Raw genomic sequence first — 20,423 nt, forward strand, 5'->3', positions numbered from 1 at the left:
GTGGGACCAACTGATGATGTTCCAACAGCAAATGCAAAATGGGAAGCATTCAAAGAACTTATCTTGGAAGCTACTAGGCTTTACATACCAACTAAGAAATATTGTTCAAGGTTAAGGCCTAAATGGATGTCAGATGAACTAATGAGGCATATGGCAGAGAAGAAACATGCATGGGATACATACAAATTAACACATGACACAGAAGCCTATGATAGATACAAGTTGATCTGTAACCAAGTTACCAAGGAGGTTAGGCAGGCAAAGGCAGATTACGAGAAATCTTTGGCATGGGATGCAAAGAAAAACAGCAAAGAGTTCTTCACTTATGAAAACTCTAGAAGGAAGGGGATGAATCAGATTGGTCCACTTGATATCAATGGGTCAACTGTTGATGATCCTGCTCAGGTAGTTAACAAACTAAATGAATATTTTGCATCGACATTCACACATGAGGAGTTATTTAGCGAGGGGAAAGCCAGAGGTGTATTCAACTCTAGCAGTAAACTAGAGAATCTTGTAATAACTGAGAGTGAAGTGGAGGAGAAATTGTTGAAGATAAACACAAGAAAGGCACCCAGGGTGGATGTCATCTATCCAGTTATATTAAAGGAGGCAGCAGAGGAAGTAAGCAAACCCTTAGCCATAATTATGAGAGCTTCCTTGGACTCAGGGGAGGTACCCACAGACTGGAGATGTGCAAATGTGACCCCAATTCACAAAGGAGGATCAAAGGCTGACACAAGTAATTATAGACCTGTGAGTTAGCATTAGCATTTTTTAGCATTAGTAGAGGCATTTGATGCAAGAAAGCAAGCTTATGCAGCATCAGCCAAAAAAAAAAAAAAAAAACACTTCCACTTCACCCCTCTGTTCGTTCAAAATACCTGTCCAGCTGAGCCTTAAACTTATTTAGACTATCAACTTCCACGACAAGGGATGGAAGTCTGTTCCACCAACCAACCACCCGCTGGCTAAAGGCAAATTTCCGCATGTCTATCCTACATCTGTCTTTCCTCAATTTGAATTTATGCTCTCTCAGGTGATTATTGTGAGCGAGAGAAAGAATCCCATCAGCATTGAGCATGCTCAAACCATTCAAGCTTTATACACCTCTATCAGATCACCTCGCTGGTGCCTAGTCTCCAGACTCTGTAATTTGCAAAACTTAAGCCTTTCTTCATAAGAGCACCCCTTTGTTCCATTCACTAATCTTGTTGCCCTTCTCTGTACCCGTTCCAGCAGCTCTACATCCTTCTTGAAATGAGGCCTCCAGACCTGTATACAGTACTCTAGGTGTGGCCTGACCATTGCCTTATACAAGGGAATAATCACCTCCTTATCCCTGTTAGAAAAATTCCTATATATCATTGACAATACACCATGAGCTACTCTTGCAGCCTGTCTGCACTGTCAGAGAACTTCATATCTGCCTGCACAACCACCCCCAGGTCCCTTTCATTCTCTACCACTGTCAGTGTAGTACCACAGAGTGATACGTTGCTCTGGAGTTGCTGTTTCACATGTGTAGTACTTTACATTTGTCAATGTTAAACTTCATTTGCCACCTCTCAGCCCATCTGCTCAACCTTTCAAGATCCTGTTGCAGCAGCATAGTGTCAGTAGTGTCCTTGACAACCCTACCTACCTTTGTATCGAGTCTAACTTCTGTTCCAGGAAAATTAATGGAGGCACTGGTTAAAGAAGCACTGCAGGATCATTTAGACAAGACTTCAGTTATAGCTCGGACACAGCATGGTTTTGTTAAGGGCAAGTCTTGCCTGACCAATTTGATTGGATACTATGATGCAGTCACAAAGGAACTGGATGCAGGGAATAACTTTGATATTATATACTTGGATCTTAGAAAGGCTTTTGATACTGTTGCACATGGAAGACTGCTGCACAAATTGGAGCAGTGGGCATTGGAGGAAAATTGCTGCTGTGGATAAAGGCGTGGCTGAGGGGGAGAAGACAGAGAGTGGTAATCAATGGACACTGCTCGTCGTGGACTAATGTTATTAGTGGAGTCCCTCAGGGCTCAGTGTTGGGTCCATTATTGTTTTCTGTATTTATAAACGATATTGATGATGGTACATCAAGCTTAATGTCGAAGTTTGCAGACGATACAAAGGTAGGCAGGGTTGTCAAGGATGCTACTGACACTATGCTGCTGCAACAGGATCTGGAAAGGTTGAACAGATGGGCTGAGAGGTGGCAAATGAAGTTTAACATTGACAAATGTAAAGTACTACACATGGGAAACAGCAACCCCAGAGCAACGTATCAACTCTGTGGTACTACACTGATAGTGGTAGAGAATGAAAGGGACCTGGGGGTGGTTGTGCAGGCAGATATGAAGTTCTCTGAGCAGTGCAGATGGGCTGCAAGAGTAGCTCATGGGGTCTTGTCAATGATATACAGGAATTTTTCTAGCAGGGATAAGGAGGTGATTATTCCCTTGTATAAGGTAATGGTCAGGTCACACCTAGAGTACTGTATACAGGTCTGGAGGCCTCATTTCAAAAAGGATGTAGAGCTGCTGGAACGAGTACAGAGAAGGGCAACAAGATTAGTGAATGGAACAAAGGGGTGCTCTTACGAAGAAAGGCTTATGTTTTGCAAATTACAGTGTCTGGAGACTAGGCACCAGCGAGGTGATCTGATAGAGGTGTATAAAGCCTTGGATGGTTTGAGCATGCTCAATGCTGATGGGATTCTTACTCTCGCTCAGAATAATCACTTGAGAGGACATAAATTCAAATTGAGGAAAGACAGATGTAGGATAGATGTGCGGAAATTTGCCTTTAGCCAGCAGGTGGTTGGTTGGTGGAACAGACTTCCATCCCTTGTCGTGGAAGTTGATAGCCTAAATAAGTTTAAGGCTCAGCTGGACAGGTATTTTGAACGAACAGAGGGGTGAAGTGGAAGTGGTTTTTTTTTTTTTTTTTTTTGGCTGATGCTGCATAAGCTTACTTTCTTGCATCAAATGCCTCTACTAATGCTAATGCTAATATCATCGATATTAGATTAAAAGTAGCCACAGGCAGAGATGAAAGTGAAAAAAGTGAATCTTGCATTACTTCTATTAGAATGAACAGCAGTCTGGAGCGAGGGGTGCTGGGGATTTCAGGGACTGATGGCAGTCATCATGAAACAAAAAAATACATGTGATGTGTTAGGGTAACTAAGAATAAGAATATATTCAGGTATTCTTGCATGTACACCCATGCCAGAAGTATAGTAAATAAATTTGATGAATTTGAAGTGTTGGCCAAGACATCAAAGGCTGAAATTGTTGGGCTATCAGAGATATGGTGTCACACAGATATTAGGAATGCAGAATTGGAATTTGGGGAGTACAATGTGCACAGAAAAGATATACAGGATAGGAAGGGAGGAGGGATTATGCTGTTAATTAAGAAAAACATAAATTCGAAGGAAGTGCATCCAGTTGATATAGATGGATAGTGCAATGTTGAGTCAGTTTGGTGTGATGTAAGTGCTGAGAAAGAAAAAAATAGGAGTGTGTTATAGGCCTAATGATTCTGATGAGTATAATAAAAAAACTGTACAGGGAAATAAAGTGGGCTAGTAAATAAGAATGTCTTATAATGTGAAATTTTAACTTCCCAGATATTGACTGGAACTTGTGGTTTGGTCACTCATACACTACCAAGACTTTTCTGGATTTAGTGGATGGTTGTTTTCTGCAGCAGCACGTTAGAGAGGCAATCAGAGGGAGTAATACTCTTGATCTGATTATCAGCAGTGATCATTTGTGTATTAAGAATTTAAGGATAAAGGAACTGCTAAGTGGCAGTGATCACGGTGTACTGATGTGGGATTTACTTAAAGATATTATTGCCATCAGGGGTAAAGGAAAGGGTTTTTGCTTCTGTACCGGTAACTATAGTGGTCTCAGATGGTTTTTAAATTCTCTACAATGGGGCCAACTGATGATGATGTTACTTAGAGCAAATTCTAAGTGGGAAGTATTCAAAGAATTAATCGTGGAAGCTGCTGGACTTTTCTTACCTATTAAGAAATATTGTTCAAGGTTTAGGCCTAAATGGTAGTCAAATGAACTAATGAGACTCGTGGCAGAGAAGAAAAATGCATGGGATGCATATAAATTATCAGGCCACATAGAAGACTGTGGCAGATATAAGCTAGACTGTAATCAAGTCACAAAGGAGTTTAGGCAAGCGAAGGCAGATTATGAGAAATATTTGGCAAAGGAAGCTAAGAAAAATAGCAAGGATTTCTTTACTTTTATAAACTCTAAAAGGAAGGGGATGAACCTGATTGGTCCACTTGATATTGATGGTTCGACTGTTGATGACCCTGCTCAGATAGCAAACAAACTGAATGAGTATTTTGCATCTGCATTCACACATGAGTAGTTATTAAGGAAGGAAATTGCCAGAAGTTTATCAAATTGTAACAAGGTGCTTAATTATTTTAATAACTGAGAGCAACGTGAAGGAGAAATTGTTGAAGTTAATCATAAGAAAGGCCTGAGGTGGATGGGATCTATCCAGTTACATTAAAGGAGGCAGCAAAGGAACTAAGAAAACCCTTAGTCATAATTATGAGAGCATCCTTGGACTCAGGAGACGTCCCCAGAGACTGGAGATGTGCAAACATATATCCCCAGTTCACAAATGGGGATCGAAGGGTGACACAAGTAATTACAGACCAGTTCGTTTAACTTTCGTTTCGGGTAAAGTAATGGAGTCACTGGTTAAATATGCATTGCAGGATCATCTAGACAATACTGCAGCAGTAATTCAGAAACAGCATGAGTTTGTTAAGGGAAAGTTTTGTCTGACAAATTTGATTGGCTACTACGATGTGGTTACAAAGGAACTGGATGCAAAAAATAATTTTGGTATCATATACTTGGATTTCAGGAAAGCTTTTGATACTGTTGCACATTAGCATTAGCATTAGTAGAGGCATATGATGCAAGAAAGCAAGCTTATTCAGCATCAGCCAAAAAAAAAAAAAAAAAACCCCACTCCCATTTCACCCCTCTGTTCGTTCGAAATACCTGTCCAGTTGAGCTTTAAATTTGTTCCGGCTATCAACTTCAACAACAAGTGATGGAAGTCGGTTCCACCAACCAACCACCCGCTGGCCAAAGGCAAATTTCCGCACATCTATCCGACATCCGTCCTTCCTCAATTTGAATTTATGCCCTCTTAGGTGATTATTCTGAGCAAGATGAAGAATCCCATTGGCATTGAGCATGCTCAAACCATTCAAAGCCTTATACACCTCGGCGCCTCCGTAGCCAGATGGGAAGGAGCAGCAGTGCGTAGCACACGCTTCTTGATTAGACCGGGGTTCGAGCCCATCACCACTAAATACGGAGTATGCGGAAAGGTTAAGGAATGACCACCGCATATCCTGGAGCAATATGGCCTTAGTTGCTAATGCTCCTAAAAACCAAACAACAACAACAACAACAACTTATACACCTCTATCAAATCGCCTCGCCGGTGCCTAGTCTCCAGACTCTGTAATTTGCAAAACTTAAGCCTTTCTTCGTAAGAGCAACCCTTTGTTCCATTCACTAATCTTGTTGCTCTTCTTTGTACTCGTTCCAGCAGCTCTACATCCTTCTTGAAATGAGGCCTCCAGACCTGTATACAGTACAATAGGTGTGGCCTGACCATTGCCTTATACAAGGGAATAATCACCTCCTTATCCCTGCTAGAAACATTCCTGTATATCATTGACAATACTCCATGAGCTACTCTGGCAGCCCGTCTGCACTGATCAGAGAACTTCATATCTGCCTGCACAACCACCCCCCATGTCCCTTTCATTCTCTACCACTGTCAGTGTAGTACCACAGAGTTGACACGTTGCTGTTTCCCATGTGTAGTACTTTACATTTGTCAATGTTAAACTTCATTTGCCACCTCCCAGCCCATCTGTTCAACCTTTCCAGATCCTGTTGCAGCAGCATAGCGTCAGTGGTGTCCTTAACGACCCTGCCAACCTTTGTATCATCTGCAAACTTGGACATTAAACTTGATATCCCATCATCAATATCATTCATGGAGCAGAATGGTATTAAGGGTAAGTTGCTACAATGGATAAAAGGGTGTTAGAGTGGGAGAAGATAGAGGGTGATAATCAATGCACACTGCTCTTTGTGGGAGTAATGTTATTAGTGGAGTCCCACAGGGTTTGGTGCTGGGCCCACTGTTGTTTTGTATATTTATCAATGATATTGATGAAGGTATATCAGGCTTAGTGTTGAAGTTTTCATATCATACAAAGGTTGGCAGGGTTGTTAATATGATAATAATGGCAGTGTGCTACTGCAACAGGATGTGCAAGTGCTTTTGTATCAACTTTTATATGCTTATAAATGCTACTGTAATTATGCATTTGCTATTTTTTTTTTTGCTGGTTGCTATGAAGCACTGTATAATAGTGCTTTATAAATATCTAGCATAATAATATCCTTTTTAGTGGTTTAATCTATCATTTGCACAAAGTACAGGTAAGCCAGGTAATTTATCTAGTGATTAATTAAATATTACTATGCAATGTTGTATAAGCTAACTCACCTCTTTGTGGTTCACCGTAGGGAATGCTAAATGTGCTAGAGAGAGATAGTAGCCAAACTGTCGTTAAATCTGGCTGTTTCTATACATGGCATCCCAACCAGATAAGCCATGTATAAACCATATGCTAAAAAAAAATAATAATAATAAAAATAATAAAAATAAAAATAATACTAAAAAAATAAAAATAATAAAAATAAAAAAATAAAAAAATAAAAATAATACTAAAAAAATAATAATAATAAAAATAATAACTTATTTGGAATTACACATAAAATTTAAGATAATTTAAAAATAAAACAAATTGGAGCTGTTTGTTTGTTTGTTATTTGGTTTTTAGGAGCATTAGCAACTAAGGCCATATTGCTCCGGGATATGCGGTGGTCATTCCCTGAACGACCTTTCCGCATCCTCCGTATTTGGTGGTGACGGGCTCGAACCCCGGTCTAATCAAGAAGCGTGTGCTACGCACTGCTGCTCCTTCCCACCTGGCTACGGAGGCGCCCACAAATTGGAGCATCATGAATCCTATAAACATGTAAATAATTAATTTTCACAATTTAAAGGCTCATAATTTTAAGAACATTATAGAATAAACTTGCAGTATAGTATAAAAATTCAATTTTTTTTAGCTTACCTGCATCTGTTTCCTGATCTTCGTTCTCTAAAATTATAAGCTTGCTCTCTGCTTCAGTAGGTTTTAATATTATCTGTTTGTTAGAATTTTATGGTAGATATAAACTAATCAAGTCACAAAGGTGGTTAGACAAGCAAAGGCAGATTATGAGAAATCTTTGGCACAGGATGCAAAGAACAATAGCAAAGAGTTATTTTTTTATGTAAACATGAGAAGGAGAGGAATGGATCACATTGGTCTACTTGATATTGACGTTTCTACTATTGATGATCCTGCTTAGGTTGCTGACAAACTGAACAAGTATTTTTCATCCATATTCATGCATGAGACATTCTTTAGGGAATTGAATGTCAGACGATTTTAACAAGCTTTAACAGGGAACTAAATGATTTTTAAATAACTGAGAAGAATGTGAAAGAGAATTTGTTGAAGTTATGCATAAGAAATGGACCTGGTGTGGATAGGATCTATCCAATTATATCAAGGAAGGCAGCAAAGTAAGCAAGCAAACCCTTAGTCATAACTATGAGAGCATCTTTGAATTCAGTTAGGTCCCTATGGACAGGAGATGTATGAATGTATCCCAAATTCACAAAGGGGGATAAAAAGTTGACATAAATAATTACCGACCTGTTAGCTTGAATTCTATCCAGGGAAAGAAATTCTATTCTGGTTAAACAAATAATGCAGGACCATTTAGATAGGAGTACAGCTATGCTTCAGTCACAGTATGGGTTTTATTAAAAGGAAATCTTGTCTGAACAGTTCGATGGGCTACTATGATGCAGCAACAAAGGAACACAATATAAAAAATAATTTTAATATCATATACTTGGATTTCAGGATATACTTGGACTGCTATACAAATTGGAACAGTATGGCATTAAGGGTAAGTTACTGTCATGGATAAAGGGATGGTTGAGTGGGAGAAGACACACAGTGATTATCCATGAAGAGCAGTGTCTTTGTGGACTTATGTTGTTGGAGTCCATCAGGGGTTTGTTACTTCACCCATTGTTGTTTTCTGTATGTATTAATGCTATTGATGAAGGTATATCAGGCTTGAAATCTAAGTTTGCAGATGATACATAGGTTGGCAGAATGGTTAATGAGAGTAATGATTGTATGCTATTACAACAAGATCTAGGAAAATTAGAATGTTGGGCTGAGAAATGGCAACTGAAGTTTATTATTGACACATGCAAAGTACTGCACAACAATTAGGCCCATCTCGATACATACTGGCCTGGAGGTTTCATGTTCTGGAAGGATGTAGATCTACTGTCACAGGTGCGGAGAAGGGCAAACGAGATTGGTGAAGGGAACGAAAGGGTGTTCTTAAAAATTAAGGCTTCAGTTCTGAAAATTGCAGCATCTGGAGACTAAGCACCAGCAAGGTAATCTGATTGAATTGTTTAAGGCTTTGAACGGATTGAGCCAGCTCAGTGTTGCTGGAATTCTTCCTCTTTCTTAGACTATGCACGTGAAGGGACATAATTCAAATTAAAAAGAATGGTTGCAGGATGGATGTGTGGAAGTTTGCCTTCAGCGAGTAGGTGGTTGATTGTTGAAACAAACTTCCATCTGTTGTTGTGGATGTGTTGTTTGAGTCTAAATAAATAAATTTAAGGAAGAACTAGACAAATTATGAGGGGAGGTGATGTGAGGATTTTTTTTTTTTTTTTTTTTTTTTTTTAGGCTGATCCTTTATAAGCTTGCTGTCTTGCATTATTTGTCACTACTAATACAGAGCTTGTAGCATCGCTGTAGCCGAGTGGTCAGGGGCAGGGGTACATAAGTACACATGCCTTGGGTGACTGGGGTATCAAGCCCATGACTGCTAAATATGGTACTGTTTCTTGTAAAAAAAATCGTGTAGACTGCCATTTTATTTTTGATTTCAGTTTTTATATTGTGATAGCAGATAAAACTATATTATTATTGCAAAAAATTAATAGTTTAACTTGAAAGTATTGGATATCTCCATAGTCTTGCACTAATATATCTATATAAAATCTGGTTGGTGAAAAGAGTGGTAGCCCAGTACACCGTTAAGGATTAATCATACTAATTTATTTTGCATCTTTAATATACACTTAGCCTCCAGCCACTTCTAAGTATATTGCTCTTTTGATTTAAATATTTATATTGTTGTTTGTTTTGTGTCAAAACAACTAAGACTCTGCAGTCAGTATATGGTGTTTGTAAATTATAGTTGATATATCTGTTTTGCTAATTGAAAAAGTCAGGTTTCTTGTGGTATGTAATGCCCATCCAAGATAGTAATTTGACCACTGTTAAATAAATAAAATAAAAAGTTCATAAAGAGTCGGCTTTTTTGTTTTGGTGGGGTTTGAATCCAGGACTCCTTACCATAATCATATACAACCCATCAGGGAATTTATGGTGCAGTACTGCTGTGATGATGGTCTAGAGATTTTTGATGCTAATGTTTTAGTTATGATTTTAGTGTATATTATATTCCTTTACTACAAGTTATATTATTTTAATATTTTTAGAAAGTCTGCTAACTTTGTCACCAGTGTCCATTTTATTTCCAGGTAATTTCTTAATTTTATGGATTTATCTCTTTAGGCTTCTCTTTCTACAGATTGTATAGTAAGTCTATATAAAGAGAAGACTGTGATGTTTATAACCGGTAGTAAAACTGTATGGTGTTTGTAATCTGAGATTAAGTTATCACTTAATTTAACCCTAGATTAAGTTATCACTTAATCTAGGGTTAAAAACAAAGATTGAAATGAAAGATTGATTGAAAGACTGGAATGCTCATTAATAACATATCTTATTTTTAATAATGACATATATACATGACATTACTAATACACTTGATGAAATGGAACAGCTTTCTGTTTATCACATTCCTCCAGTATGTACCATACTACAGGGTGTCCAAAAAGTCTGGAACCAGTGGTAAAAATATGTTTTTCTTTACAGGTGAAAAATGGCATTAACACTGGATGAAAGGGTGGATGAAAGGTACGTCCTTCTTAGTGGTCATCAGGGATAGACCCAGAGGGAAGTGCTGAATGAGTTTAATACTAGGGGATTCCTGAAGGCACAGGTGTATGCTGTGAAAATCCAAGATAAACAGAAACAAAGGGAGAATTATCAAGGCTTGTGCTGCTTTCAATCCCAGAAAATGCATGGAGAGTCAGGGTGGACATGTTAAACACATATTGTAAATGAGAGTAAACATATGTACTGTTATTATTATTATTAGCCATGTGGTGCAAGGAAGCCTGAGGCCTATGCTGCACCAGCCAAAAACAAAATTTCTGAATTTCTCTGTGAGAGAGAGAGAGAGAGAGAGAGAGAGAGAGAGAGAGAGAGAGAGAGAGAGAGAGAGAGAGAGAGAGAGAGAGAGAGAGAGAGAGAGGAATCACCAAGAAAGAGGAATGATGATATCCAGCTAAGGACCCTGGGTGTGCCAAGCCCATACTCACCAGATGTAAGCCCCTGGGGTAAAATGGTGTAAATACCATTGGTTCCAGACTTTTTGGGCACCCTGTATTCTGAGCCCTGGTTACAAATATTTAGTCACATTCCCTTTGCACTTCACTTCTTTGTGCTTTATCTAGGTACTAAACAAAGGCTTAGCAGCTGTACTGGGCTGTAATAAGCCTTTGCTTTTCTTGTTATGGAATTCATGTCTGCATATCCTGTGATTCCATGAATGATGATTATCTGACATGTAGCATATGTAAGAAGTATTACTGCATTTGTTTATCCTGACAAAACAAAAGCTTTTGCTAAGCTAGAAGACAGTCTATGCATTTACACTAGTGGAAATATATAGACTCTCTCACTCCAACAAAATCTTCACATCTAACCATTTCTTCAAGCCTTTAATATTCATGACAAACTACAAGCAAACCAACTTGCTATGATTTCTCTTCCCCTTTCCCCCACCCTGCATAGATCTGAGAAGAAGAAAACACAAAATGCAACATACCAGTGATTACATCTGAAACAAGGTCTCCAGTCTAGGGTATGCAGTAAACTTTGTATTGAGTTGAAAGGAAATGGCATGCCTGTTGAGGCTGTTTTCACTAAGGCCATGTCTCTTAAATGCTCTTTTCCATTGATAACAATCTCAGCACATCCCACCTTAGTAATGCTGATATTATATTTCATTTCAACTGCTCTCATATGCACTCTAATATAGTCATACCACTAGATCTTTAAACAAAGCAGTAATTGCACAGTTACACAGAGCCAAGGTTTTATGCACTATTGTACTATATATGTAAGAATAAGTCCAACAAATTGATTCACTTGGGGTGGATTTGTTAGACTTGTTGGGTTAGAGTCAATTGGACTTTCAACTGACCCTAACTTCTAGGACTACACCCATCTCTATCCTACAAATTATCCAAGATGATCCAAACTTTCTTCAAACCTGATTGCTTTCAAAGGTCCTTTTTGCATGGGCAGTGGGCTCATCACAGTTTATCTGACAGTTCCTTCATCAATTCTCAGGTCAATTTTTCAGATGAATTAAGTTTAGCTCCTTCAATTGATATCCAATAACCACATACCCATTCTCATCTCATCACTTTGTTATAGCTAGTAAACAGTAGCTTAGTCATATACTTCCATATGAAATGACAGTTTCAACATTCAACCTGCTTCATCAGTTGGTGGTACAATACTACTACTAGTTACCCTGATGAAAAAAACTGAATGTTGAAACTCATGATTCACATCAGTTTTCTCACCTTATCATAATCTCACCCTTTTCCTTTAAAAACAAACCTCCTGAAACTTTCCTCCGGTGACTTCCATGTCCACTTGCCATTCACCATTTCTGTAGAGTCTCTTGCTTTTGGCCTGCAGCTTCATCTTATTCTCTACATAAAATAGCAAACCACTGACCACCTGACAAAGGTGATCATTTAAAAACTCTAAATTTTGTGTTTTTAAAGGATTAAAAAACTCAATTTGTTTTTAAGTAGAAAACATACTACTTCTAGTCTTCTATATCTTTTATTTTAAGCAGTATTAATTTCAAGATTTTTTTTCAGTGACCCTTTTTAATATAAATATGTATATATATATATATATAAAGTGCAATATTTTCACTAATATCCAAATATTTTAAAAAACTGATAAAATACAAGTCAGGACAAATTAAGGTTATGGTTATTCATCTATGTTAAGCTATACCATTTGAAATAAAAAAATAATTAATATCTTGTGTGTGTGTGCGCGTGTGTTTGTATATATATATATATATATATAAGTAAACATGTAAGAATAGATAAGTCTGATAAAGTTTGCATAGATGGAGGTGAAAATTGCACAAAGTGTCAAGGACTAGAAAACAGAATTAATGTAGATATGAAAAAGGTAAAAGAATGTTAATATCCTAAAAGTTATGATGAATTAAGAAAATTATGGACTGAATTGCAAAGCCAATTTGGAGGTGAAGGAACTGTAAAGTAAAATTATTAATACCAAATGATTAAATAAAATAAAGGTGGTAAAGCTGTCATCAGATATGGGTGGGCAAATTTGGTTATAGGTCAAATATAGGGAAGGCAAAAATTCAAAGTGTGATGTCAGCAGAAGTAAATATTGATACATAGTTAGGTATTTCATCAGGGGACTATACCTAACTATGTATCAGGAACTGCATTTCTATACTTGTCTGTAACAGTAAAAGAAAAGTAAAATAAAGCCAAAAAAAAAAAAAAAATTAGCACATTCTTTTACAGTATAGACAATGTAGTCCCAAATATTTTTGGAGTGATTTTCTTCATTTGTTTGGTATGGATTGTTGGAACTGCTGGAGTTCTGGTTGGTTTTATCACTGGGTTTTAGTAAGTGTTAATTGTTTTGTAAGGGGGTTAATTGTGTAGTAAGTGTTAATTGTTTTGTAAGGGGGTTAATTGTGTAGTAAGTGTTAATTGTTTATTTTATTAATTTTTTATTAGTAAGTGTTTATTTTATTAATTATCTTGATGATTTTTTCTGCAAGGTGCTAAAAATATTTAAATATCATTATCATTCTGATATAAAATTTAAAAAATGTGCTATTTTTTTTTTTTTTTTTTTTTTTTTTTTTTGCTTTCGGGCTTTATTTTACTTCTCTTCTACTTTTTTACTACCAATCATTTGGTATTAATATTTTTCCTTTACAGTTCCTTCACCTCCAAATTGGCTTTGCAATTCAGCCCATAATTTTCTTAATTCATCATAACTTTCAGGATATTAACATTCTTTTGCCTTTTTAAAAACTGCATTACTTCTTTTTTCTACTACCCTTACCCTTCTAGTCCTTGGCACTTTGTGCAATTTTCTCCTCCATCTATGCAAACTTTATCAGACTTATCTATTCTTACATATTTATATACTTTTGCATCCTTTACTGCTGCTTTGCACATTTTGGTGCATTTGTCTTACCTTACTTATTCATTTTTATTTTTATTTTTCCATCAATTATAACAATCTTTCTTTTTTCCATTAGAAAGCTAATCTCGGTACAATTGCTGGAGTGTATTTGCCATGCATACAGAATATTTTTGGAGTGATTTTCTTCATTCGTTTGGTGTGGATTGTTGGAACTGCTGGAGCTCTAGTTGGTTTTATCACTGTGTTTTTGTGTTGTTGTGTAGTAAGTATGTTTTATTTTATTAATTATCTTAATGATTTTTTTTCTATAAGTTACTAAAAATATTTAAATATCATTATATTCTCCTACTACCTATTTTCAGAAAGCTGAAAAAAAGGTTGGTTGAATCTGTAGATATTTAGCTTTAGCATTAGTTGAGCCATATGATGCAAGAAAGCAAACTTATACAGCATCAGCCAAAAAAAAAAAAAAAAAAAAACCCCTTCCCATTTCACCCATCTGGTCACTCCAAATGTTTGTCTAGTTCAGCCTTAAATTTATTTAAGCTTTCAATTTCCAAAACAATAGATGGAAGTCTGTTCAAGCAATCAATTGTCCGTTGGCTAAAGGCAAACTTCTGCATATCTATTCTACAACTGTCTTTCCTCAATTTGAATCTGTGCCCCCTCAGGTTCTTAGACTGAGCAAGCAGAAATTTCCTGTCAGCATTGAGCCTGCTCAAACCATTCAAGGCCTTTAGCATTAGTAGAGGCATATGATGCAAGAAAGCAAGCTTATGCAGCATCAGCCAAAAAAGAAAAAAAAAAAAAAAAAAAAAAAAAAAACCACTCCAATTTTACCCCTCCATTCGTTCCAAATACCTGTCCACCTCAGCCTTAAATTTATTTCAGCTATCAACTTCCACAGCAGAGGATGGAAGTCTGTTCCGCCAACCAACTACCCGCTGGTTAAAGGCAAACTTATGCACATCTATGCTATGTCTGTCTTTCCTCAATTTGAATTTATGCCCTCTCAGGTGATTATTCTGAGCAAGAGGAAGAATCCCATCAGCATTGAGCATGCTCAAACCATTCAAGGCTTTGTACACCTCAATCAGATCACCTTGCAGGTGCCTAGTCTCCAGACACTGTAATTTGCAAAATTTAAGCCTTTCTTCGTAAGAGCAACCCTTTGTTCCATTCACTAATCTTGTTGCCCTTCTCTGAACTGGTTCCAACAGCTCTACATCCTTCTTAAAATGACACCTCCAGACCTGTATACAGTACTCAAAGTGTGGCCTGACCATTGCCTTATACGAGGGGATAATCACCTCCTTATCCCTGCTAGAAAAATTCCTGTATATCATTGACAAGACACTATGAGCTACTCTTGCAGACCGTCTGCACTGCTCAGAAAACTTCATATCTGCCCGCACAATTACCCCCAGGTCCTTTTCGTTCTCCACCACTGGTGTAGTACCACAGAGTTGATGCCGCCTCCGTAGCCAGGTAGGCGGAGCGGCAGTACGTAGCACACGCTTCTTGATTAGACCGGGGTTCGAGCCCGTGACCACCAAATATGGAGGATGCGGAAAGGTCAGGGAATGATCACCGCATATCCCTGGAGCAATATGGCCTTAGTTGCTAATGCTCCTAAAAACCAAATAACAACAACAACAGAGTTGATACGTCACTCAGGAGTTACTGTTTACCATATGTAGTACTTTACATTTGTCAAAGTTAAACTTCATTTCCCACCTCTCAGCCCATCTACTCAACTTTTCTAGATCGTGTTGCAGTAGCCTTCTGTCATTAGTGTCCTTAACAACCTTGCCAACCTTCATATCATCTGCAAACTTGGACATTAAACTTGATATACCATCATCAATATCATTTATAAATACAGAAAACAACAATGGACCCAACACTGAACCCCGAGGGACTCCAGTAATAACATTAGTCCACGATGAGCAGTGTCCATTGATTACTACTCTCTGTTTTCTCCTACTCAACCATCCCTTTATCCATAGCAGCAATTTTCCTCCAATGCCACACTGCTCCAATTTTTTCAGCAGTCTTCCATGTGCAACAGTATCAAAAGCCTCTCTAAGATCCAAATATATGATATCAAAGTTATTCCCTGCATCCAGTTCCTTTGTGAGCACATCATATTATCCAATCAAATTGGTCAGGCAAGACTTTCCCTTAACAAAACCATGCTGTGTCCGAGCTATAACGGAAGTTTTGTCTAGATGATCCTGCAGTGCTTCTTTAACCAGTGCCTCCATTAATTTTCCTGGAACAGAAGTTAAACTAAAAGTCTATAATTACTTATGTCGCCCTTTGATCCTCCAGGCACCTCCGTAGTCAGGTGGGAAGGAGCACCAGTGCGTAGCACACGTTTCTTGATTAGACCGGGGTTCGAGCCCGTCACCACCAAATACTGAGGATGCGGAAAGGCCAGGGAACGACCAACGCATATCCCGGAGCAATATGGCCTTAGTTGCTAATACTCCTGAAAACCAAAAAAACAACAATTTGATCCTCCTTTGTGAATTGGGGTCACATTTGCACATCTCCAGTCCATGGGTATCTCCCCTGAGTCCAAAGAAGCTCTCGTAATTATGGCTAAGGGTTTGCTTACTTCCTTTGATGCCTCCTTTAATATTACTGGATAGATCCCATCCACCTCAGGTGCCATTTTATGTTTATCCTCAACAATTTCTCCTCCACTTTCCCCTCAGTTATTACAAAATCATCTAGCTCACTGCCAGAGTTTAACTCGCCTCTGGCATTCCCCTTCCTGAATAACTCCTCATGGGTGAATGTAGATGCAAAATACTCATTTAGTTTGTTAGCCACCTGAGCAGGATCATCAACAGTTGAACCATCAATATCCAGTGGACCAATCTGATTCATCCATTTCCTTCTAGAGTTTATATAAGTAAAGAATTCTTTGTTGTTTTTCTTTGCATCCTTTGCCAAGGATTTCTCATAATCTGCCTTTGCCTGCCTAATCTCCTTTGTGACTTGGTTACAAACCAGCTTATATCTATCATAAACGTCCATGTCACCCATTAATTTATATGTATCCCATGCATTTTTCTTTTCTGCCATATGTCTCATTAGTTCATCTGAGATCCATTTCGGCCTAAACCTTGAACAATATTTCTTAGTTAGTGTGTAAAGCCTAGTAGCTTCCAAGATAAATTCTTTGAATGCTTCCCAATTTGAATTTTCTGTTGGTAACATCATCAGTTGGTCCCACCATATAGAATGTAAATACTGTCTCAGACCACCGTAGTCACCTTTACGAAAGCAAAAACCCTTCCCTTTACCCATGATGGTAGTTACCTCTTTGAGTAAATCCCACTTCAGCACACTGTGACCACTGCCACCCAGTGGTTCCTTTATCTGCAGATTCTTAATGCATGAAGAATCGCTACTCATAATCAGATCAAGTGTATTACTGTCTCTAGTTGCCTCCCAAACATGCTGATGTAGAAAACAATCATCCAATAAATCTACAAAAGCCTTGCTAATGTGTGAGTGGCCAACCCAAAAGTTCCAGTCAATATCTGGGTAATTAAAATCTCCCATTATAAGACTCTCTGATTTACTGGCCCACTCTATTTCCCTGTACAGTTTCTTATTATACTCATCAGAGTCATTAGGCCTATAGCACACTCCTACTCTCAGTTTTGATCTCCCAATGCTTATGTCACACTAAAGTGACTCAACACTGCACTGTCCAGCTATGTTGACCTTCTTCACTTCCTTGGATTTTATGTGTTTCTTTACTAATAGCATAACCCCTCCTCCCTTCCTGTCCTGTATCCTTTCTGTACACATTGTACTCCCCAAATTCCAGTTCTGCACTCCTTATGTCTGTGTGATACCATGTCTCTGATATCCCAACAATATCTGCCTTTGATGTCTTGACTAGCACTTAAAGCTCATCGAATTTAACTATACTCCTAACATTGGTGTACATGCAAGTATACATGCACCTGTTTCTACTCTTAGTTATCCTAACACAGCCCATGAATTTACTTTTTCCACTATGACTCCCAGCAGTTCTGGAAATTCCCATTGCCTTGCTTTCCAGGCTGCTGCTCAATTGCATTTCAATAGTAATGGTGCAAGAATCTCTTTTACCTCTGCCGTCGGCTACTGTTAATCTTTTAGTCTGTGTATCCACCCAAGCTAGCAGTTCTCCAACCCACCTAACTCTGCCTCGATAGCATCAGCAAATATTCTTGCACCCTTTCTATTTAAGTGTATCCCATCCCTGTAGAAGCAGTCTCTCCTGTTAACAAGCACAGACCAGGCTGAGAAAAATTCTACCCCTAAATTCTACCTTTCTCAGATATTGATCTGATCTGTTGAGTTAAATAGTATTTTAATATTATTAAAATATTGTTTTATTTTAATAATATTTTAATATTATTATTATTCTGATATAAAATTAATTAATTAATACTAATTAGACAAGTTAACAAAATTAAATTTTATTTGGTAATATGTATAAAAGAAGCTACTTTCAGCTAAAACTGAAAGTAGCTTATTTACGCTGATTATGAAAATGACAAGCAAAAAGTTGTATTGTGCACAGATTCTTGTTATTTTTTTGTTATCACCTGAAATTCACTTTGTTACAATTTAGTTATGGCTAAATTGTATAATAAATGCATGCATTTATTATGCAATTTGAATAACAACATTATTTAAAAGGGAATAAATTTTATTCATTATTAACATGATAATCTTACATTATGTAGAAATATTAAGACCAAAATTCAAAAGGGAGCTAAAAATTTAATAAAAGAAAAATTTTTTTCCCCCTTTTATGTATGATTTTAGTAGTAGTAGTAGTTCTTGTTTAGTAGTAGTAACTCTTTATTGTATAATTTCTTCAGAGAAAGACATGGGAATTAACTAATTCTAATAAAAGATTATACTGAGTGGACAGAAATCATGGGATACATACCTAGTAACAGGTAGGCTCACCTTTCGCCCGGATAAGGGCAGTCACATGGCGAGGCATTGAGTCCACTAGTTCACAAAAGCATTCCATAGATATTTCCATCCATGCTTGCTGCACCGCTGTCCATTATTCTGTCGCATTCCTGGGTGGAGGATCCAAAGCTCAAACCGACCTTTCTGCAGCATCCCAAGGATGATCCACAGGGTTTGTGTCTGGTGAATGGGGAGGCCATTCCATGGTGATGAAATCTGCAGAATGCTCTTCAAACTATGTTCTAGTCACCACTGCTCTGTGGGAGGTGCATTGTACTGCTGGAAGAGTCCATTGCTCTGTGGGTGCATGATGACCATGAAGGGATGCAGATGGTCTGTAAGGATGGATGCGTAACCTGGACTGTTCAGGGATGCATCTAGATGTACCAAAGGTCCGAACCTGTGCCAGTTAAACACGCCCCAGACCATTACTGACCGTCCACTTGCCTGAACAGTTACTTGTTAACATGACAGGTGCATAGCCTTGTGCAGTTTCCGCCAGATATGGACCCTCTTGTTCACTCGAAATAATTGGAAATGGAACTGAATCATTCATGGTCCAGTGCTGATGTTCTCTCGCCCAGTTTAGGCGTAGAGTCCTGTGTCGTGGTGTTAGCAATGGGACACTGATGGGTCCCTTAATGTATTGCGGCTAATGATCGCCTGATGGTCTGAGTGGAGACTTTTCTGGCACCTTCCTCATCAAAGTCGGAGGTGATTTGTGCCACTGTCACTCTCCGGTTGGCTGAAACAGTGAGAGACAGATGGCCATGTTCATCCACCACCTTTCTCCTCCCACAGTGCTGTCCATGATGAGATGTTATTCTGGAATTGGCATATTCCCAATACACTGTTGATACTGTTGAACGGGGTGAGTGCAATTTCTGTACCACCTACGTGATATAGTGACCCATGCGTTGGGCACCCACTATCATCCCTCTTTCAAAGTCTGTTAACTCATGACATTTATCCATACTGACATTGAATTACTGTTTACGTGAATGCAGTGTACCTATATACCTGCAAAGCGGTAGGTTTGCCTACTAGCAAGACAGGTGATAGTTGCCCAGGAACCAGATATCCCATGAATTCTGTCCTTTCAGTGTAAACAATACTGCATTCCACATAAATTTTTTAAAGGCAAAAAAAAAAAAAAAAAAAAAAGCTGATACCAAAGCACAGGAAGTAGCCATGGTTAGCTTCTGTGCTTTGGGATTGCTTTTTTTTTTTTTTTTTTACTTATGATTTTAAATTCTACTTTCCGTTTGACAACAATATCATGGACTAATGTTATTAGTGGAGTCCCCCAGGGTTTGGTGTTGTTTTGTATATTTCATCAATGATATTGATGAAGGTATATCAGGCTAAATATCGAAGTTTGCAGATGATACAAAGGTTGGCAGGGTTGTTAATGACATTATGCTACTGCAACAGGATCTAGAAAAGTTGGGGAGAAGGGCTGAGAAGTGGCAACTGAAGTTTAACATTGACACATGCAAATTACTGCATGGGTAGCAGTAACCCCAGAGAAATGTACTAACTGGGTAGTGTTATTCTCAGAGTAGCGGAGAATGAAAGAGACCTGGGAATAATTGTGCAGTCAGATATGAAGTTTTCTGAGCAGTGCAGACAGGCTGCTAAAGTACGTCAGTCATGGGGTTTTGTCAATGATATACAGGAGTTTTGGGAGCAGGGATAAAGAGGTTATTATCACCTTGTATAAGGCAATGGTCAGACCACACCTTGAATAGTGCATACAGGTTTGGAAGCCTCATTTTAAGAAGGCTGTAGAGTTGCTAGAATGAGTACAGAGAAGGGCAACAAGA

General features: G+C 38.1%; 1 protein-coding gene across 1 annotated transcript in view; it reads left to right on the plus strand.

The window, feature by feature from the left end:
* The window catches only part of LOC150078633 (solute carrier family 12 member 4-like), a 643,041-nt gene that overhangs the window by 217,709 nt on the left and 404,909 nt on the right, over positions 1 to 20,423 (plus strand). Inside the window, exon 4 of the mRNA XM_090383812.1 lies at positions 13,715 to 13,861. Within this exon, the coding sequence (XP_090239938.1) occupies positions 13,715 to 13,861 (147 nt within the window). The remainder of the gene's footprint in view (positions 1 to 13,714; positions 13,862 to 20,423) is intronic.

Source organism: Mastigoproctus giganteus, chromosome 10 (assembly GCF_048544385.1).
Source record: "Mastigoproctus giganteus isolate SK-2022 chromosome 10, ASM4854438v1, whole genome shotgun sequence".
Classification (NCBI taxonomy): Eukaryota; Metazoa; Arthropoda; class Arachnida; order Uropygi; family Thelyphonidae; genus Mastigoproctus; species Mastigoproctus giganteus.